The 24,643-nt window shown below is 41.3% G+C and overlaps 1 protein-coding gene across 1 annotated transcript in view; it reads right to left on the minus strand.

The window, feature by feature from the left end:
• Positions 1-881: 881 nt before the first annotated feature.
• Positions 882-24,643, minus strand: part of LOC110506217 (transient receptor potential cation channel subfamily M member 5) — a 47,919-nt gene continuing 24,157 nt past the window's right edge. Inside the window, exons 17-26 of the mRNA XM_036963635.1 lie at positions 22,876-23,140; positions 21,823-21,941; positions 15,902-16,034; positions 15,347-15,521; positions 12,760-12,928; positions 11,125-11,303; positions 5,545-5,677; positions 5,120-5,192; positions 4,869-4,959; positions 882-1,181 (exon numbers count right to left, since the gene is read on the minus strand). Coding sequence (XP_036819530.1) covers positions 1,024-1,181; positions 4,869-4,959; positions 5,120-5,192; positions 5,545-5,677; positions 11,125-11,303; positions 12,760-12,928; positions 15,347-15,521; positions 15,902-16,034; positions 21,823-21,941; positions 22,876-23,140 — 1,495 coding nt within the window. The 3' untranslated portion in view covers positions 882-1,023. The remainder of the gene's footprint in view (positions 1,182-4,868; positions 4,960-5,119; positions 5,193-5,544; positions 5,678-11,124; positions 11,304-12,759; positions 12,929-15,346; positions 15,522-15,901; positions 16,035-21,822; positions 21,942-22,875; positions 23,141-24,643) is intronic.

Below are 24,643 nucleotides of genomic sequence, written 5' to 3' on the forward strand. Positions count from 1 at the left end.
TTGCAATGCACTAACCAAATAAAAGTGTATTTGTCACATGCTTTGTAAACAACAGATGTAGACAGAGTGAAATGCTTCCTGACTGGTCCTTTACCAACACCGCAGAGTTAAAGATAAAGGATTAAATAGAAATAGCAACATGAGGAATAAATACACAGTGAATAACGAATAACAATAATGAGAAAACAATAACATGGCTGTATACAGGAAGTAGAAACTAACTTGGCTATATACAGGGAGTAGAAACTAACGTGGCTATATACAGGGAGTAGAAACTAACGTGGCTATATACAGGAAGTAGAAACTAACATGGCTATATACAGGGAGTAGAAACTAACATGGCTATATACAGGAAGTAGAAACCAACATGGCTATATACAGGAAGTAGAAACTAACATGGCTATATACGGTTGCCAGGTGCACGGTGTTTCCTCCGACACATTGGTGTGGCTGGCTTCCGGGTTGGATGGCGCTGTGTTAATAAGACGCAGTGCGGCTTGGTTGGGTTGTGTATCGGAGGACGCATGACTCCCGTACGGGAGTTGTAGCGATGAGACAAGATAATAGCTACTATACAATTGGATACCACGAAATTGGGGAGAAAAAGGGGTAAACATTTTTTAATTAATTAAATGTTAAAAAAAGAACAATTAGTGGGGAAAAAATATATGGTTTTTCTAGAGAAGAAAAAAGCATCCGTTCCTTTGTCTCCTTCAAATAAGTGGTTGCAAAGGGTCTTAACAATAAATCCAAATAAAATGAAATTGTATTTGTCACTTGTAAATTATTATTGGTACTGAGATATTTGTTAATGTATTTGGTGGTGGCACTCTTGAGTAGAAACATGGGTACGTCACAAATCACAGTCAGACACATTTGGATCAAGGCTCTTCATTTTAATAAGGCACTTGGGATTCAGATTCAGTCATGTCTCAACTAGAAAACTAAAAACATTTAGAAAATTAGTGGTTTGATTTCCAGGCTGGGATTCATATTCCAAAAACCCTAGTTTTGATGTGGATGTTATTGGTCGATGTAAGGAAACCTCTTGTTGGCTCCGTATCCTGAGGGGCCTAGTTTAGCCTCTCTCCTCTCTGGCTCGACCTCCTTGTCTGACACATTCTGAGAGGGATCTCTGGAAGCGCCGGCCTTCACAGCCGTGACACCAGTAGCCTTGACAGCTATAAGAAAGATTGACATTTAGACTATGCTGCTTTAAACAGACAGTTCCTCTCTGTACAACCCACCCAGAACACACACCCACTTTGTCAACAATGCTTCATACCTGCAAATCACTTATAACCACTAGGTTAACAACATCAAAAAATCACAAGTTCACACCTTCTATACTATGAATTGACTTCATCACCAGTCCTTGTAACCACTAGCATCTACGGTATATTGTTGTAAAAAAAACTCTAGTATGATCATGATCATCACTAGCATCATCACTAGTATCATCACTACATCACCACTATCACCACGAGTATCATCACTAGTAGCATCCCTACATCACCACTATCACCACGAGTATCATCACTAGTAGCATCCCTACATCACCACGAGTATCATCACTAGTATCATCCCTACATCACCACTATCACCACGAGTATCATCACTACATCACCACTATCACCACGAGTATCATCACTAGTAGCATCCCTACATCACCACTAGTATCATCATTATCATCATCACTAGTACCATAACTAGTATCATCATGATCATCATCACTAGTATCATTACTAGTATCATCACTAGCATCATCATTAGTATCATCATCACTAGCATCATCATTAGTATCATTACTAGTATCATTACTAGCATCATTACTAGTATCATCACTAGCATCATCATTAGTATCATCATCACTAGCATCATCACTAGTATCATTACTAGCATCATCACTAGCATCATCACTAGCATCATCACTAGCATCATCACTAGTATCATCACTAGCATCATCATTTGTATCATCATCACTAGCATCATCACTAGTATCATTACTAGCATCATCACTAGCATCATCACTAGCATCATCACTAGTATCATCACTAGCATCATCATTAGTATCATCATCACTAGCATCATCACTAGTATCATCACTAGCATCATCACTAGTATCATCACTAGTATCATCACTAGCATCATCACTAGCATCATCACTAGTATCATCAATAGCATCATCATTAGTATCATCATCACTAGCATCATCACTAGTATCATCACTAGCATCATCACTAGTATCATTACTACCATCATCACTAGCATCATCACTAGCATCATCACTAGTATCATCACTAGTATCATCACTAGTATCATTACTAGCATCATCACTAGTATCAAAACTATCATCATCACTAGTGTCACCACTATCATCACTAGCATCATCACTAGCATCATCACTAGTATCATTACTAGCATCATCACTAGCATCATCACTAGCATCATCCCTAGCATCATCACTAGCATCATCACTAGTATCATCACTAGCATCATCACTAGTATCATCATCACTAGTAACATCACTAGTAGCATCCCTACATCACCACTAGTGTCATCATGATCATCATCACTAGTACCATAACTAGAATCATCATGATCATCATCACTAGTATCATTACTAGCATCATCACTAGTATCATCCTCACTAGTATCATCACTAGTATCATTACTAGCATCATCACTAGTATCAAAACTATCATCATCACTAGTGGCATCACTAGTATCATCACTAGAATCATTACTAGTAGCATCTCTAGCATCATCATCACTAGCATCATCACTAGTACCATCATTAGCACCATCACTAGTATCATCATGATCATCATCACTAGCATTTTACTAGTATTATCACTAGTATCATCACTATTATCATTACTAGTATCCTCACTAGCATCATCACTAGTATCATCCCTAGCATCATACGAGTATCCTCACTAGCATCATTACTAGTATCATCACTAGTGTCATGACGTTGGCCTGGGGGTTAGGTTTATGCCAGTCATAAATACCTCTTCCCCCCTTTTTCCTCTCTCTAACCTACTGAGGTTACATTTAAAAAAAACTTGGTTAACATAGAGATTCTGGGAACATCAGAAGGTGGGGGGGAAATGAACAATATTCTGGTAATCCGAACAATTGAACATATGCGTTGGTACTTAATGAATATGATGTCAGTTCGGTTGTCATCTGAGACATTCTCATCAATGATAAGATGACCTAAACTCTACAGTGGAAAGTCTACACATCAGAGTTATCGGATTCACATGGAATTGTTGTTCAATTTAAATGTTTGAATATGAAATTATTTATGATGGGAGGAAATGTGATTTTAGCTTCTAAAATTTGAGATTTGGATTTTCATAAGATAGGGCTGCTCAATCAGTGGCCCTCCCCTGTGAAGGGACAAGGGCTATAAAACTTTTCAAACACACCCTCCTCTCCCTTCCTATATAAAGCCTTGACGACAACATAACTTCCTGTTCCAATGAGGTAGGATGACGATCCTATGTCAGAATGGTTCAGATAAAACTACAGAACGAAGCCAACATCAGCATGAGCTTTGGTTGAGAATGGTATGAACTTTGAACTCTTATTCACGACAGAAGTGATACCTCCTAGCCATTGAGTAAGCGACCGCAGCTGCAAACGCAGGTTAGGCAGGAACAGACAGAGTATCCCATCTACCACACAACGACTTTACTACAACTTATCCAAGTGACCACCAGATACATTCTTCAAAGGACAGAGGACTCGGTTGGGCAACACAGTCTTCCATCTACCACCAACCTACTGAAGCGCAGCTCAGAGTAAATATTTATTGCATTTTCCTTTTCCAAATGGGCGGTAATTTAGAATGCATAAGATACTGTATTTACGATAGCACAGCTTCGCCTTTGTTCCTGTCTTCCCACTCTTTCACTCAACCCAGCCCCTTTTCCTTTGTGTAACAAGCTGTCATATCTGTTCCGCCCGCTAGGGACGTTTTCCTTTATGACGTAAAGAATTATCCAGGTATAAATCATTTGTTGTATATGTAGTTCTGTGTGATTAGTTAGGTATTTAGTAAATAAATAATTAAACCCAATTTTGTATTGCTGATTCAAATTGTTAGCCAGGGTTCTTGCAGATAACCAAGAATTTACAACTTTCAGATTATGAGACTGAAGTAAGATGACGATTGATATTGACTGCTATTGATGAAAAATATTACTAGAGCTTTAATAGTTTATTCGGAAGATATCAGCTCTATAAATATTATTTCGTGGTGCCTGACTCTCTAGTTAACTACATTTACATGATTAGCTCAATCAGGTGGTATTAATTACAGATAAAATATTTGATTGAATAGCATGTTTTAGCAATTAATCCGGCATAGCCAAAGACATGACACTAGCATCATCAATAGCATCATCAATAGCATCATCACTAGCATCATCAATAGCATCATCACTAGTATCATCACTATCATGATCATAATCGCTAGCATCATCACTAGTATTATCACTAGCATAGTCACTAGTATCATCACTAGCATAATCACTAGTATCATCGCTAGTATCATCACTAGCATAATCACTAGCATCATCACTAGTATCATTAGAAGTGTCATCACTAGTATTATCATGATCATCATCACTAGCATCATCCCTAGTATTCTCACGAGCATCATCACTAGCATCATCACTAGTATCACCACTAGTATCATCACTAGCATCATCACTAGCATCATCACTAGTATCATCACTACTATCATCATGATCATCGTCACTAGAATCATCACTAGTATCATCATGATCATCATTATCATCATCACTAGCATCATCACTAGTATCATCACTAGCATCATTAGCATCATCACTCACATGGAACTCTGGGGGCCTCTCTCTCACACTTGAGTGTACTCTGGGAAAAGCACTCAGCGATCCAGGACAGCACCTCCCCACAGTACTTCACCTGGGGGTGGGACAGACAGAGGCAAACCTTTTACACACCTTTGATAATACACACACATATACCATCACTAGTGTTGTCCGGCCAAGTTTCCACTTTTGGGACTACTCTATTGGTTCCATTATGCCAGGAATAATACATCAATGTCTCTCTATTTTTGTACCTGAGCTTCCATGGATGACATTCGCTTCTCTTGCTCCTTGAATCCTCCAACAATCTTCAATAAGCTCTGAACCCTTTTGTCACAAAGAAAAACATTTGAAAAACACAATGAATATCAAAGACACAATTGAAGGATACAGACTGTGTCTTAAAGGTAGTTTTTTAAATTGGCAAGTCAGTTAAGAACAAATTCTTATTTTCAATGACGGCCTAGGAACAGTGGGTTAACTGCCTGTTCAGGGGCAGAACGACAGATTTGTACCTTGTCAGCTCGGGGATATGAACTTTCAGGCAACCTTTCGGTTACTAGTCCAACACGCTAACCACTAGGCTACCCTGTCATAAGAATTACAAATATACAGCACACACAACGTGGTGGAAATGGATCAATACCATTTACAAAACAAAGCATTGTCAAAGAGTTACTTGGAAGAGGTGCTCTTCAGTCTCTCCTCACTGCTCTCCAGATGCTGCCGTTCCAGTTTGGCCAGATAGTTCTCCTTCTGTACTGTCTCCCAGGTCATCAACCTCTGGTCCAGACCTGCAGGCAGCTCCCTCTCTGAACACACAACACCAACACCACTCTGTAAGCATTTATATACTAGCCCCAACACCACTATGTTAGTATCTATATACTAGCCCCAGCACCACTCTGTTAGTATCTATATACTAGCCCCAACACCACTATGTTAGTATCTATATACTAGCCCCAGCACCACTCTGTTAGTATCTATATACTAGCCCCAACACCACTCTGTTAGTATCTATATACTAGCACCAACACCACTCTGTTAGTATCTATATACTAGCACCAACACCACTCTGTAAGTATCTATATACTAGCCCCAACACCACTATGTTAGTATCTATATACTAGCACCAACACCACTCTGTTAGTATCTATATACTAGCACCAACACCACTCTGTTAGTATCTATGTACTAGCACCAACACCACTCTGTTAGTATCTATATACTAGCACCAACACCACTCTGTTAGTATCTATATACTAGCACCAACACCACTCTGTAAGTATCTATATACTAGCACCAACACCACTCTGTTAGTATCTATATACTAACCCCAACACCACTATGTTAGTATCTATGTACTAGCACCAACACCACTCTGTTAGTATCTATATACTAGCCCCAACACCACTATGTTAGTATCTATATACTAGCACCAACACCACTCTGTTAGTATCTATATACTAGCACCAACACCACTCTGTTAGTATCTATATACTAACACCAACACCACTCTGTAAGTATCTATATACTAGCACCAACACCACTCTGTTAGTATCTATATACTAGCACCAACACCACTCTGTTAGTATCTATATACTAACACCAACACCACTCTGTTAGTATCTATGTACTGTACTAGCACCAACACCACTCTGTTAGTATCTATATACTAGCACCAACACCACTCTGTTAGTATCTATATACTAGCACCAACACCACTCTGTTAGTATCTATATACTAACACCAACACCACTCTGTAAGTATCAATATACTAGCACCAACACCACTCTGTTAGTATCTATATACTAGCACCAACACCACTTTGTTAGTATCTATATACTAGCACCAACACCACTCTGTTAGTATCTATATACTATCATCAATACCACTCTGTTAGTATCTATATACTAGCACCAACACCACTCTGTTAGTATCTATATACTATCATCAATACCACTCTGTAAGTATCTATATACTAGCACCAGCACCACTCTGTTAGTATCTATATACTAGTACCAACACCACTCTGTTAGTATCTATGGACTAGCACCAACATCACTCTGTTAGTATCTATATACTAGCACAAACACCACTCTGTTAGTATCTATATACTAGCACCAACACCACTCTGTAAGTATCTATATACTAGCACCAACACCACTCTGTTAGTATCTATATACTAGCACCAACACCACTCTGTTAGTATCTATATACTAGCCCCAGCACCACTCTGTTAGTATCTATATACTAGCACCAACACCACTCTGTTAGTATCTATATACTATCATCAATACCACTCTGTTAGTATCTATATACTAGCACCAACACCACTCTGTTAGTATCTATATACTAGCACCAACAGCACTCTGTTAGTATCTATATACTATCATCAATACCACTCTGTTAGTATCTATATACTAGCACCAACACCACTCTGTTAGTATCTATATACTATCATCAATACCACTCTGTAAGTATCTATATACTATCCCCAGCACCACTCTGTTAGTATCTATATACTAGCACCAACACCACTCTGTAAGTATCTATGGACTAGCACCAACACCACTCTGTTAGTATCTATGTACTAGCACCAACACCACTCTGTTAGTATCTATGTACTAGCACCAACACCACTCTGTTAGTATCTATGTACTAGCACCAACACCACTCTGTTAGTATCTATGGACTAGCACCAACACCACTCTGTTAGTATCTATATACTAGCACCAACACCACTCTGTTAGTATCGATATACTGGCACCAACACCACTCTGTTAGTATCTATATACTAGCACCAACACCACTCTGTTAGTATCTATATACTATCATCAATACCACTCTGTTAGTATCTATATACGAGCACCAGCACCACTCTGTTAGTATCTATATACTAGCACCAACACCACTCTGTAAGTATCTATGGACTAGCACCAACACCACTCTGTTAGTATCTATGTACTAGCACCAACACCATTCTGTTAGTATCTATGTACTAGCACCAACACCACTCTGTTAGTATCTATATACTAGCACCAACACCACTCTGTTAGTATCTATATACTAGCACCAACACCACTCTGTTAGTATCTATATACTAGCACCAACACCACTCTGTTAGTATCTATATACTAGCACCAACACCACTCTGTTAGTATCTATATACTAGCACCAACACTACTCTGTTAGTATCTATATACTAGCACCAACACCACTCTGTTTGTATCTATATACTAGCCCCAGCACCACTCTGTTAGTATCTATATACTAGCACCAACACCACTCTGTAAGCATTTATATATTATCATCAATACCACTCTGTAAGTATCTATATACTAGCCCCAGCACCACTCTGTTAGTATCTATATACTAGCACCAACACCACTCTGTTTGTATCTATATACTAGCCCCAGCACCACTCTGTTAGTATCTATATACTAGCACCAACACCACTCTGTAAGCATTTATATATTATCATCAATACCACTCTGTAAGTATCTATATACTAGCCCCAGCACCACTCTGTTAGTATCTATGTACTAGCACCAACACCACTCTGTTAGTATCTATATACTAGCACCAACACCACTCTGTAAGTATCTATATACTAGCACCAACACCACTCTGTTAGTATCTATATACTATTCCCAGCAACACTCTGTTAGTATCTATGTACTAGCACCAACACCACTCTGTAAGTATCTATGGACTAGCACCAACACCACTCTGTTAGTATCTATGGACTATCACCAACACCACTATGTTAGTATATATGTACTGTACTAGCACCAACACCACTCTGTAAGTATCTATATACTAGCACCAACACCACTCTGTTAGTATCTATGGACTAGCACCAACACCACTCTGTTAGTATCTATGGACTAGCACCAACACCACTCTGTTAGTATCTATATACTAACACCAACACCACTCTGTTAGTATCTATATACTAGCACCAACACCACTTTGTTAGTATCTATATACTAGCACCAACACCACTTTGTTAGTATCTATATACTAGCACCAACACCACTTTGTTAGTATCTATATACTAGCACCAACACCACTTTGTTAGTATCTATATACTAGCACCAACACCACTTTGTTAGTATCTATATACTAGCACCAACACCACTTTGTTAGTATCTATATACTAGCACCAACACCACTTTGTTAGTATCTATATACTAGCACCAACACCACTTTGTTAGTATCTATGGACTAGCACCAACACCACTCTGTTAGTATCTATATACTAGCACCAACACCACTCTGTTAGTATCTATATACTAGCACCAACACCACTTTGTTAGTATCTATATACTAGCACCAACACCACTTTGTTAGTATCTATATACTAGCACCAGCACCACTCTGTTAGTATCTATATACTAGTACCAACACCACTCTGTTAGTATCTATGGACTAGCACCAACATCACTCTGTTAGTATCTATATACTAGCACCAACACCACTCTGTTAGTATCTATATACTAGCACCAACACCACTATGTTAGTATCTATGGACTAGCACCAACACCACTATGTTAGTATCTATATACTAGCACCAACACCACTCTGTTAGCATCTATGTACTGTACTAGCACCAGCACCACTCTGTTAGTATCTATATACTAGTACCAACACCACTCTGTTAGTATCTATGGACTAGCACCAACATCACTCTGTTAGTATCTATATACTAGCACAAACACCACTCTGTTAGTATCTATATACTAGCACCAACACCACTCTGTTAGTATCTATGGACTAGCACCAACACCACTATGTTAGTATCTATATACTAGCACCAACACCACTCTGTTAGCATCTATGTACTGTACTAGCACCAACACCACTATGTTAGTATCTGTATACTAGCACCAACACCACTCTGTTAGCATCTATGTACTGTACTAGCACCAACACCACTCTGTTAGTATCTATGCACTAGCCCCAACACCACTCTGTTAGTATCTATATACTAGCACCAACACCACTCTGTTAGTATCTATATACTAGCACCAACACCACTCTGTTAGTATCTATATACTAGCCCCAGCACCACTCTGTAAGTATCTATATACTAGCACCAACACCACTCTGTTAGTTTCTATATACTAGCACCAACACCACTCTGTAAGTATCTATGGACTAGCACCAACACCACTCTGTTAGTATCTATGGACTAGCACCAACACCACTCTGTTAGTATCTATATACTAGCACCAACACCACTCTGTTAGTATCTATGGACTAGCACCAACACCACTCTGTTAGTATCTATGTACTAGTACCAACACCACTCTGTTAGTATCTATATACTAGTACCAACACCACTCTGTTAGTATCTATGGACTAGCACCAACACCACTCTGTAAGTATCTATATACTAGCACCAACACCACTCTGTTAGTATCTATATACTAGCACCAACACCACTCTGTTAGTATCTATGGACTAGCACCAACACCACTCTGTTAGTATCTATATACTGTACTAGCACCAACACCACTCTGTTAGTATCTATATACTATCACCAACACCACTCTGTTAGTATCTATGTACTAGCACCAACACCACTCTGTTAGTATCTATATACTAGCACCAACACCACTCTGTTAGTATCTATATACTAGCACCAACACCACTCTGTTAGTATCTATGTACTAGCACCAACACCACTCTGTTAGTATCTATGTACTAGCACCAACACCACTCTGTTAGTATCTATGTACTAGCACCAACACCACTCTGTTAGTATCTATGTACTAGCACCAACACCACTCTGTTAGTATCTATGTACTAGCACCAACACCACTCTGTTAGTATCTATATACTAGCACCAACACCACTCTGTTAGTATCTATGTACTAGCACCAACACCACTCTGTTAGTATCTATGTACTAGCACCAACACCACTCTGTTAGTATCTATATACTAGCACCAACACCACTCTGTTAGTATCTATATACTAGCACCAACACCACTCTGTTAGTATCTATATACTTGCACCAACACCACGGTGTAAGGACCTGTATACTGTCCATGTGTGTTGTGTTTCATATTAAACTGAATTGCATTGTGTATGTTCACACTACGATGTGCAGTAGGACTGCTGCAACCGGCAACATATTAAAACACATGTACTGTGTATGAATGTGTGAATGCATGTGTGTAATTATGTACCTACATAACTGTACATGTCCGTATGTATGCGATGTAAAATACGTATGTTTCTGGCCTTACCTAGTTGCTCCAGTTTGGGCTCAGGACTCTTGACCAGGCTGAGGAGGAGCTGGGAACAGTGGCTGATGATGATGAAGGGCGGGGCCAAGGCTGGCCGGCTGTGGTACTCCACGATCAGGTTGTACCTCTGGAACTTCCAGAAGATGTCTGTGTTGCCCTGCACCACCTGGAATGTGTAGCTGTAGGCACGCAGGTGGAGGAAAGGTCACAGCAAGAACACACTGCATGAGTGTTAGGAGAATTATGTTCTCCAGGTACATCACCCAATTTAATTATATTACTCAGTCTGTAAACCAGAATGTGTAAGATCCTGGTCGAATGAAACAGACGGAGGCCCAGCTAAGTAGTCAAAAAGGTTTATTCACGGGGACGTTCTAATGTCAAGAATACAAATCAATTCATTTTATACTGACTTCTCACGCCCACATTCACACAACCATACACACACACATACACACACACATGTCCTGCTCCGCACACACTGTCTGTCTCACTACCCAGCCGACAGAGATAGTGACCCTGTCCTGCTACACACACAGTCTGTCTCACTACCCAGCCGACAGAGATAGTGACCCTGTCCTGCTACACACACTGTCTGTCTCACTACCCAGCCGACAGAGATAGTGACCCTGTCCTGCTACACACACTGTCTGTCTCACTACCCAGCCGACAGAGATAGTGACCCTGTCCTGCTACACACACTGTCTGTCTCACTACCCAGCCGACAGAGATAGTGACCCTGTCCTGCTACACACACTGTCTGTCTCACTACCCAGCCGACAGAGATAGTGACCCTGTCCTGCTACACACACTGTCTGTCTCACTACCCAGCCGACAGAGATAGTGACCTTGTCCGTGAGACGTAATCCCCGTTCTCTCCCAAATCTCTAGTCAGGTCGGCACCAAGCTCAGACAGTCTGTGTTTAAAATACCATAAAGACATATTGTTTCACCCTAATTCTGACTAGAACTACACATTTATTGATTCTGATTTTATACATTCTAATCAATTCCATACAATCATATGTTTCAGGGCGGAATATTCTAATCATTCAATTAACAGACACGTCTCACCTATCAATGAGATACATGTGAGTAAGTATTGATCTTTTTTCTGTAGTAATCTAAAAGGTAGAGAGACAGTTGAATTGTGTATGTCTGTGAAATATACAACCTTAATCGTTATTATTATTAATAATAATCCTATCAGATGGTTGTGTGAGACAGTCACAGTTCAGGCCAGACTCTTCCTGTCAACCATTAAAAGCTCTGTATTGCTTGCTGTTTGGGGTTTAAGGCAGGGTTTCTGTACAGCACTTTGAGATATCAGCTGATGTACGAAGGGCTATATAAATACATTTGATTTGATTTGTTCTTGCAGCACATGATCATTGAATTGGGACATGTTTTTGGAGTCTCCCTCATCAGAGTAAACTATTCTTTCCTGGGTGATGACTGTGGGCTGAGTAACACGTGTGTGTGTGTTAAGTCTGACCTTGTACATATCTGCCATTTAGCAGATGTTTTCATTTTACATACGGGTGGTTTCCTGAGAATTTAACCCACTGTCCTGTAGTCGTCAAGCCCCATGTTCTACCAACTGAGCTGCAGAGTAGCGTGTGTGTTGAGTCTGACCTGAACATGGCGATGAGGAGGTTGAGCAGCAGAACGTTGGTAACCAGTAAGAAGATGACCAGCAGTAGGATGACCAGCCAGTTGGCGTAGATGTTGGGACAAGGGGGCAGAGTTCCCATGATGATCTCCTCTATCACCGTGGTACAGTTGGTCTCGGGCATCCGTGCCACTGGGAAGATAACATTAGATAGTTCTTCACTATCGGTTGTTCACAGATATTTGCCTTTAAGAACAAGAAAATGCACTGCGTAACACAGACGCAGGTCGCCCGCTGAGGTCGCCCGCTGAGGTCGCCCGCTGAGGTCGCCCGCAGGTCGCCCGCTGAGGTCGCCCGCTGAGGTCGCCCGCTGAGGTCGCCCGCTGAGGTCGCCCGCTGAGGTCGCCCGCTGAGCAGTGCCCCAGCAGTGTGGTCAAGCATGCTGAAATACTTTGTTTACAACAAGGCTCTTATATTCACTAACAATTCAAGATGTATAATGAATGACAACAAGATGTACCACTGAACGAAACTGAACTACTCGTAAACTACATGTAAACTGAACAACATGAAAACTACATGACAACGGAACCACATGTAAACATGTAAATGGAACCACATGTAAACATGTAAATGGAACCACATGTAAACATGTAAATGGAACCACATGTAAACATGTAAATGGAACCACATGTAAACATGTAAACGGAACCACATGTAAACATGTAAACGGAACCACATGTAAACATGTAAATGTAACCACATGTAAACATGTAAATGGAACCACATGTAAACATGTAAACGGAACCACATGTAAACATGTAAACGGAACCACATGTAAACATGTAAACGGAACCACATGTAAACATGTAAATGGAACCACATGTAAACATGTAAATGGAACCACATGTAAACATGTAAATGGAACCACATGTAAACATGTAAACGGAACCACATGTAAACATGTAAATGGAACCACATGTAAACATGTAAATGGAACCACATGTAAATGACATGAAAACAGATCTTCATGTAAACTACATATAAACATAAGTACATGTAAACTACATTTAAATTAAACGTAAAGTGTGAACCACATGTAAACTGACTAAATGTAAACTACATGTAAACTAAGTGTAAACTACATGTAAACTGGCTATGTGTGAACCGCATGTAAACTGACTATGTGTGAACCACATGTAAACTGACTAAATGTAAACTACATGTAAACTAAGTGTAAACTACATGTAAACTGGCTATGTGTGAACCGCATGTAAACTGACTAAATGTAAACTACATGTAAACTAAGTGTAAACTACATGTAAACTGGCTAAGTGTAAACTACATGTAAACTGGCTATGTGTGAACCACATGTAAACTGACTAAATGTAAACTACATGTAAACTAAGTGTAAACTACATGTAAACTGGCTATGTGTGAACCACATGTAAACTGACTAAATGTAAACTACATGTAAACTAAGTGTAAACTACATGTAAACTGGCTAAGTGTAAACTACATGTAAACTGGCTATGTGTGAACCACATGTAAACTGACTAAATGTAAACTACATGTAAACTAAGTGTAAACTACATGTAAACTGGCTATGTGTGAACCACATGTAAACTGACTAAATGTAAACTACATGTAAACTAAGTGTAAACTACATGTAAACTGGCTAAGTGTAAACTACATGTAAACTGGCTATGTGTGAACCACATGTAAACTGACTAAATGTAAACTACATGTAAACTAAGTGTAAACTACATGTAAACTGGCTAAGTGTAAACTACATGTAAACTGGCTATGTGTGAACCACATGTAAACTGACTAAATGTAAACTACATGTAAACTAAGTGTAAACTACATGTAAACTGACTAAATGTAAACAACATGTAAACTGGCTATGTGTGAACCACATGTAAACTGACTAAATGTAAACTACATGTAAACTGACTAAATGTAAACAACATGTAAACTGAAGTACATGTAAACTAAGTGTAAACTACATGTAAACTGACTAAATGTAAACAACATGTAAACTGGCTATGTGTGAACCACATGTAAACTGACTAAATGTAAACTACATGTAAACTGACTAAATGTAAACAACATGTAAACTGAAGTACATGTAAACTAAGTGTAAACTACATGTAAACTGACTAAATGTAAACAACATGTAAACTACATGTAAACTACATGTAAACGGAACTACATGTAAACTATATGTGCACCAGTGGAGGCTGCTGAGGGGAGGATGGATCATGATAATGGCTGGAATGGAGAATATGGATCCATATAAACCATGTGTTTGATGGATGTGATACCATTCCACTCCGTTCCAGACATGACCCTGAGCTCGTCCTCCCTAATTAAGGTGCTACCAACCTCCTGTGATGTACATGTAAACTGAACAACATGTGAACTACATGTAAACTGACCTACATGTAAACTACATGTAAACTGACCTACATGTGAACTACATGTAAACTGACCTACATGTGAACTACATGTAAACTGACCTACATGTGAACTACATGTAAACTGACCTACATGTGAACTACATGTACATGACTATAACAGAGCAGAGGCATTGCTAGAAAATCTCACCGTCAATCTCCTCCAATGGGATCTGGCCAAAGATGTGCAGGTAGGGTCGATACAGGACCCTGCGAAACACCCAGTCTAGGCGCGGGTCGTTGGGGTGGAGAAGGGCCTGAGTAGCCACGCCGTACGCTATGAGCCACACACTCAGGAAGAACAGGAAGAAGAACACATCCTTCATCTGTCAGGAAGAACAGAGTACAAACATGACCTATAATCCCCCTCTGACATACACTAGCAATGTACCAGGTTATAAAGTTACAACCACAATTCCATTTATACACAACAGGGTCGGGGTCAATTACAGGCAATTCAGGAAGTACACTGGAATTACAAATACAATGAAAAATAATAATTATCAATGACAAATGTTTGTTTAAAAAAAAGTTTTGGTTTACTTTCTGAATTGACTGGAATGGAAATGGAACTGACCTCAACCCTGATACACGAATACATCAAAGTTTTCAAAATGTGTTTTAGTGGGGCTACGTTGTATTTCTGGGTCATAAACCTGGTACATTTGTCACACATGTTTGTCTTTTAAACAGTTTTCTACATTACCATCCTCTCCACAATGATGATCTTGGGCCCCAGCTGCTTGTGGATGGCGAAGATGTGGATGAGACGCAGTGTGAACACCATGAAGTCCAGCGCCAGAACTGTTCGCCCCGCCTCATACGTGTCTTTCATCATCCTGTCAGAATTACATCCTATATTAGACCTGTATTCAACTATGGCCCTTAAATTCAAATCTGGACCTCGAAGCCAGTTCCACAGATTTTTGTTAAAATTCTCCTCCCCCTAATCAGGAACTGATTAAGACCTGAGACACCAGGTGGATACAATGATTTATCAGGTAGAAGACCAAAGCAGCAGTAGTCCCTGGACCTCGTAGGGTCAGATTTGAATACCCCAGCTGTACGGAGTTAATGTCACTACCAATGTCACTTCACACAGTAAATGTACTGAAAATCAGCAGTTCTCTTTCTATCACTAGATATCACACCACAACTATAGCCTACCTACTGTAGCCTGTCAAAATGAATGTATTGTTAGAAATCATCACTTTTTAAAAGTCAAATCCTCCTCCTGCAGGGTTATTTTACTCTTGCGACGAAACCGGTCAAATTAAGATCCTACACCTGTATATTTGTATTTTATAAATGTATTTAACCAGGAAAAGCCCATTGAGACCCAGAGCCTCTTTCTCAAGGGAGACCTGGCCAAGAAGGCAGCAACGATCAATACATTACATCATTTAAACATACAACAATACAACAACATGATCCAGCCTAAAACAAAAACATTTACACTCCTCCGTAAGACTCCCATCAATATTTTAAATTCATTCAGGGTCACTAACATATCCAGATGAAGCAGGGATTGTAGACTATTCCATTCAGTGACACTAACATATCCAGATGAAGCAGGGATTGTAGATTATTCCATTCAGTGGCACTAACATATCCAGATGAAGCATGGATTGTAGACTATTCCATTCAGTGACACTAACATATCCAGATGAAGCAGGGATTGTAGACTATTCCATTCAGTGGCACTAACATATCCAGATGAAGCATGGATTGTAGACTATTCCATTCAGTGGCACTAACATATACAGATGAAGCAGGGATTGTAGACTATTCCATTCAGTGGCACTAACATATCCAGATGAAGCAGGGACTGTAGACTATTCCATTCAGTGGCACTAACATATCCAGATGAAGCAGGGATTGTAGACTATTCCATTCAGTGACACTAACATATCCAGATGAAGCAGGGACTGTAGACTATTCCATTCAGTGGCACTAACATATCCAGATGAAGCAGGGATTGTAGACTATTCCATTCAGTGGCACTAACATATCCAGATGAAGCAGGGACTGTAGACTATTCCATTCAGTGGCACTAACATATCCAGATGAAGCAGGGATTGTAGACTATTCCATTCAGTGACACTAACATATCCAGATGAAGCATGGATTGTAGACTATTCCATTCAGTGGCACTAACATATCCAGATGAAGCAGGGATTGTAGACTATTCCATTCAGTGGCACTAACATATCCAGATGAAGCAGGGATTGTAGATTATTCCATTCAGGGTCACTAACATATCCAGATGAAGCAGGGATTGTAGACTATTCCATTCAGTGGCACTAACATATCCAGATGAAGCAGGGATTGTAGACTATTCCATTCAGGGTCACTAACATATCCAGATGAAGCAGGGATTGTAGACTATTCCATTCAGTGGCACTAACATATCCAGATGAAGCATGGATTGTAGACTATTCCATTCAGGGTCACTAACATATCCAGATGAAGCATGGATTGTAGACTATTCCATTCAGTGGCACTAACATATCCAGATGAAGCAGGGATTGTAGACTATTCCATTCAGTGGCACTAACATATCCAGATGAAGCATGGACTGTAGACTATTCCATTCAGTGGCACTAACATATCCAGATGAAGCAGGGATTGTAGACTATTCCATTCAGGGTCACTAACATATCCAGATGAAGCATGGATTGTAGACTATTCCATTCAGTGGCACTAACATATCCAGATGAAGCAGGGATTGTAGACTATTCCATTCAGTGACACTAACATATCCAGATGAAGCATGGATTGTAGACTATTCCATTCAGTGGCACTAACATATCCAGATGAAGCATGGATTGTAGACTATTCCATTCAGTGGCACTAACATATCCAGATGAAGCAGGGATTGTAGACTATTCCATTCAGTGGCACTAACATATCCAGATGAAGCATGGATTGTAGACTATTCCATTCAGTGGCACTAACATATCCAGATGAAGCAGGGACTGTAGACTATTCCATTCAGGGTCACTAACATATCCAGATGAAGCAGGGATTGTAGACTATTCCATTCAGTGGCACTAACATATCCAGATGAAGCAGGGATTGTAGACTATTCCATTCAGTGGCACTAACATATCCAGATGAAGCAGGGATTGTAGATTATTCCATTCAGTGACACTAACATATCCAGATGAAGCAGGGACTGTAGACTATTCCATTCAGTGGCACTAACATATCCAGATGAAGCAGGGATTGTAGACTATTCCATTCAGTGACACTAACATATCCAGATGAAGCAGGGATTGTAGACTATTCCATTCAGTGACACTAACATATCCAGATGAAGCAGGGATTGTAGACTATTCCATTCAGGGTCACTAACATATCCAGATGAAGCAGGGATTGTAGACTATTCCATTCAGTGGCACTAACATATCCAGATGAAGCATGGACTGTAGACTATTCCATTCAGGGTCACTAACATATCCAGATGAAGCAGGGATTGTAGACTATTCCATTCAGTGGCACTAACATATCCAGATGAAGCATGGATTGTAGACTATTCCATTCAGTGGCACTAACATATCCAGATGAAGCAGGGATTGTAGACTATTCCATTCAGGGTCACTAACATATCCAGATGAAGCAGGGATTGTAGACTATTCCATTCAGTGACACTAACATATCCAGATGAAGCATGGATTGTAGACTATTCCATTCAGTGGCACTAACATATCCAGATGAAGCAGGGATTGTAGACTATTCCATTCAGGGTCACTAACATATCCAGATGAAGCAGGGATTGTAGACTATTCCATTCAGTGACACTAACATATCCAGATGAAGCAGGGATTGTAGACTATTCCATTCAGTGACACTAACATATCCAGATGAAGCATGGATTGTAGACTATTCCATTCAGGGTCACTAACATATCCAGATGAAGCAGGGATTGTAGACTATTCCATTCAGTGACACTAACATATCCAGATGAAGCAGGGATTGTAGACTATTCCATTCAGTGACACTAACATATCCAGATGAAGCATGGATTGTAGACTATTCCATTCAGTGGCACTAACATATCCAGATGAAGCAGGGATTGTAGACTATTCCATTCAGGGTCACTAACATATCCAGATGAAGCAGGGATTGTAGACTATTCCATTCAGTGACACTAACATATCCAGATGAAGCATGGATTGTAGACTATTCCATTCAGTGACACTAACATATCCAGATGAAGCAGGGATTGTAGATTATTCCATGTGTCTGGTGCACAAGAAGAGAAGGCAGTCTTGTCTAATACTGTGAATGTCCTGGGGACTTTAAGTAGCAACCACCTAGCAGACCGGGTATGGTAACTGCTGGTGGTGAAGGAGACCAGACTACAGAGGTAAAGAGGGAGTTTACCTGCTGGTGGTGAAGGAGACCAGACTACAGAGGTAAAGAGAGAGTTTACCTGCTGGTGGTGAAGGAGACCAGACTACAGAGGGAAAGAGGGAGTTTACCTGCTGGTGGTGAAGGAGACCAGACTACAGAGGTAAAGAGGGAGTTTACCTGCTGGTGGTGAAGGAGACCAGACTACAGAGGTAAAGAGGGAGTTTACCCAAAAGGGCTTTGTAGATGAACACATACAAATGTATCTTTCTGCGCATATAAAGTGAGGTCCAACCTACCATTTGGTACAATGTGCAATGGTGGGTGAGTGACTTGGCATTTGCAATAGAGGGCAAGGATGCATGATAAACAGAGTCCAGTCTCTGTAAGACAGAGGAGGCTGCATGATAAACAGAGTCTAGTCTCTGTTAGACAGAGGAGGCTGCATGATAAACAGAGTCCAGTCTCTGTTAGACAGAGGAGGCTGCATGATAAACAGAGTCCAGTCTCTGTTAGACAGAGGAGGATGCATGATAAACAGAGTCCAGTCTCTGTAAGACAGAGGAGGATGCATGATAAACAGAGTCCAGTCTCTGTAAGACAGAGGAGGCTGCATGATAAACAGAGTCCAGTCTCTGTTAGACAGAGGAGGATGCATTATAAACAGAGTCCAGTCTCTGTTAGACAGAGGAGGCTGCATGATAAACAGGGTCCGGTCTCTGTAAGACAGAGGAGGCTGTATGATAAACAGAGTCCAGTCTCTGTTAGACAGAGGAGGCTGCATGATAAACAGAGTCCAGTCTCTGTAAGACAGAGGAGGCTGCATGATAAACAGAGTCCAGTCTCTGTTAGACAGAGGAGGCTGCATGATAAACAGAGTCCAGTCTCTGTTAGACAGAGGAGGCTGCATGATAAACAGAGTCCAGTCTCTGTTAGACAGAGGAGGCTGCATGATAAACAGGGTCCGGTCTCTGTAAGACAGAGGAGGATGCATGATAAACAGAGTCCAGTCTCTGTAAGACAGAGGAGGCTGCATGATAAACAGAGTCCAGTCTCTGTAAGACAGAGGAGGCTGCATGATAAACAGAGTCCAGTCTCTGTTAGACAGAGGAGGCTGCATGATAAACAGAGTCTAGTCTCTGTTAGACAGAGGAGGCTGCATGATAAACAGAGTCCAGTCTCTGTTAGACAGAGGAGGCTGCATGATAAACAGAGTCCAGTCTCTGTTAGACAGAGGAGGATGCATGATAAACAGAGTCCAGTCTCTGTAAGACAGAGGAGGATGCATGATAAACAGAGTCCAGTCTCTGTAAGACAGAGGAGGCTGCATGATAAACAGAGTCCAGTCTCTGTTAGACAGAGGAGGATGCATTATAAACAGAGTCCAGTCTCTGTTAGACAGAGGAGGCTGCATGATAAACAGGGTCCGGTCTCTGTAAGACAGAGGAGGCTGTATGATAAACAGAGTCCAGTCTCTGTTAGACAGAGGAGGCTGCATGATAAACAGAGTCCAGTCTCTGTAAGACAGAGGAGGCTGCATGATAAACAGAGTCCAGTCTCTGTTAGACAGAGGAGGCTGCATGATAAACAGAGTCCAGTCTCTGTTAGACAGAGGAGGCTGCATGATAAACAGAGTCCAGTCTCTGTTAGACAGAGGAGGCTGCATGATAAACAGGGTCCGGTCTCTGTAAGACAGAGGAGGATGCATGATAAACAGAGTCCAGTCTCTGTAAGACAGAGGAGGCTGCATGATAAACAGAGTCCAGTCTCTGTAAGACAGAGGAGGCTGCATGCAAATACAACAAGTCACCATAATCAATTACAGAGAGAAAAGTGGCCTGAACAAGCTTCTTCCTAGCCATAAGCGGAAAGCCTTATTACGAAAAGAAAAACCCAATTTCAATTTAAGCTTTGTCACAAGATTATCCACATGAACTTTAAAGGACAACTTGTCATCCAACCAAATACCTAGGTATTTGTAGGATGATACTTTTTCAACGGCTAAGCCACCAGATGTGACAATGCTAACCTTCTCTGGCAGAGTTCTAGCTCTGGTAAAGGTCATGAATCTAGTTTTTTTGTTGTATTTTCAAGACCAGTTTGAGACCATAAAGTGAGGCCTGCAGTGACTGAATAGCAGTGTGGAGCTCTTCAACAGCCTGAACCGGAGAAGGAGCACATGAATATATAACTGTATCATCTGCATGTAGATGTAACTTTGTTGGTTGCAAGAGGGGAAATTGGATGCAAGAGAGGAAGGCCTCTGCTCACCTGCAGGACACACCGATAACGAAGAGTGAGATGGCCACCATGTCACACTTGTTCCAGTTGTCCTCCACGTACAGCTTGAATTTCTTCAGGATGCTCATGTCTTCGTCTGTGAAGAAACTCTGCATCACCCAGGTCAATAAAGCGTTAGTTCACTCTGTTAGAACATCACAATTGGCAGTATAATTCTAGTTGTGTATATTTTCGAGGTCATTTGAGTCATTTATGTCAAATTTCCCCCCCCCAGGCTAAAAATACATTTATCCTCAACAACAGTCCTCGAGTAATCCTCAACGCTGCACATATTCTGTCTAGCCGCACACCTGATGCAACTTATCAACAGCTGATAAGAGTACCTGAGGAACAGAGAAGCACTGAAATGGATCCCTATTCCTTAGTCCACTAAGTAATGTTTTGAATAGGGCCCTTGTCGAAAGTAGTTCAGTATGGAGGGAATAAGGTGCCATTTCAGACACAGATATTGTGCCATGGAACCTTTATTTAACTGGACAAGTCAGTTAAGAACAAATTATTATTTACAATGACGTCCTACCCCCGGCCAAACCCTAACCCAGACGACGCTGGGACGATTGTGCGCCGCCCTATGGGACTGCCAATCACAGCCGGATGTGATAGAGCCTGGATTCAAACTAGGGACTGTAGTGAAGCCTCTTGCACTGAGATGCAGTGCCTTAGACCGCTGCGCCACTCGGGAGCCCACTGGGGAAAAACTGGTTGAATCAACGTTGTGGCCACGTCATTTCAACAACAAAAAATGACGTGAAAAAAAATTTGCCCCAACTTTGAACCTAAATCCAATGACATGGTGATTTTGTAATTTTATTTTCACAATGAATTCACGTTAGTTGACAACTCAAAACCCATGGGAAGTGATGGCAATGATGATGACATGAGTTGGGCTCATGGTCTCCCTAGGTAGCTCTGCCAGTGTCACCCTCAGCCCTACAAGGACATTTCCTCTCGGTATAACAATTAAGACGTTGGTTTCTCTCGTGGGAGACCAGAGTTCAGATCCAGCCCGTGACGTCAACATACCTGTCTCAGCTCCTCCAGCACCAGGGTGAAGACCCAGAAGTAGAGCATGATCTCAGGGGCCCCAGGGCCCGCGGGGGGCGGCGGACGAAAGTCCAGCAGAAGCACGTAGGTGAACAGGATGAGGAAGGCAAAGTACATGATGACGTTGCCTAGGAACACAGTGACCGGGGCACTCCAGAAGCGACGCCAGCGACGCAGCAGGAAACGCCACCACACGGCGGCGCTGCTCTGGCCCTCCACGCCACCAGGAGGACCCCCCGAGTCTCTGGAACACCATACAACACATTGAAAATTGGGAATTGTACTTGATTATAATTGTTTTATATATACAGTATTCTTCAACAGTCCACAAAGATTCTAGCCTCGTATTACCAGACTGGCTGGCTCACAAGGCTGCTAAAAGGCAGGTTGACATTAAGTGTCGTCAACTTTGTTCTAAGGGCATAAATAATCTGATTGGTTTAGGGCAGAACAATTGTTTATATAGATTATTCAACTAAACCTTTAAAAAAACAAACGTTACCTGACCTACTGGCAGATTTTTGACCTAGCTTGCTAGCTAAATCGATTATATAATCCAACCTTAGTAGGAAGTACTGCCCTGCTCAGCTAAACTACATATAGTTTAACATTTTACATTTCTGCCCCCAGGGAAACATAACTGTCCATTCCAATTGTTAAGTTTATATAGCTTATAAAACGAAATATTTTGATAAAGAAAGTGGGAGCTGATTTACTGGTATATTTGAGACCAAGCTAGCTAGCTCTATTCTATGTTTCAACATTACTAAAGGATAGCTTAGCATTTTACGTTGCTACTGTCACGTCTGCTCCCGCTCACCCCCCCCCCCCCCCTCCCCCCCACCTCCAGTGATATTGGACTCACCTGGACTCACTCATCACCTGTTTATTTCCTCCCCTATATTTGTCAGTTCCCCAGCTCTGTTCCCTGATGCTGCTTTCATTGTTTTTGTGTGTGTTACTCATTTGCTGATGCTGTTCCTGTTCCTGTTCCTGTTCCTGTCTCGTTTCATATGAAACGTTTGACTCCCCGTACTTGCTTCGTCTCTCCGGCGTCATCCCATGTGACAGCTACCCCCAGGGCTGCATTAAGGGAAAGGGGGATACCTAGTCAGTTGTACAACTGAATGCATTCAGCTGAAATGTGTCTTCCGCATTTAACCCCTCCCCTCTGAATCAGAGATGTGCGGGAGGCTGCCTAAATCAACATCCACGTCTTCGGTGCCCGGGGAACAGTGGGTTAACTGCCTTGCTCAGGGGAACAGTGGGTTAACTGCCTTGCTCAGGGGAACAGTGGGTTAACTGCCTTGCTCAGGGGAACAGTGGGTTAACTGCCTTGCTCAGGGGAACAGTGGGTTAACTGCCTTGCTCAGGGGAACAGTGGGTTAACTGCCTTGCTCAGGGGAACAGTGGGTTAACTGCCTTGCTCAGGGGAACAGTGGGTTAACTGCCTTGCTCAGGGGAACAGTGGGTTAACTGCCTTGCTCAGGGGAACAGTGGGTTAACTGCCTTGCTCAGGGGAACAGTGGGTTAACTGCCTTGCTCAGGGGAACAGTGGGTTAACTGCCTTGCTCAGGGGAACAGTGGGTTAACTGCCTTGCTCAGGGGAACAGTGGGTTAACTGCCTTGCTCAGGGGAACAGTGGGTTAACTGCCTTGCTCAGGGGAACAGTGGGTTAACTGCCTTGCTCAGGGGAACAGTGGGTTAACTGCCTTGCTCAGGGGAACAGTGGGTTAACTGCCTTGCT

This window comes from Oncorhynchus mykiss, chromosome 26, assembly GCF_013265735.2.
Source record: "Oncorhynchus mykiss isolate Arlee chromosome 26, USDA_OmykA_1.1, whole genome shotgun sequence".
Taxonomy (NCBI): Eukaryota; Metazoa; Chordata; class Actinopteri; order Salmoniformes; family Salmonidae; genus Oncorhynchus; species Oncorhynchus mykiss.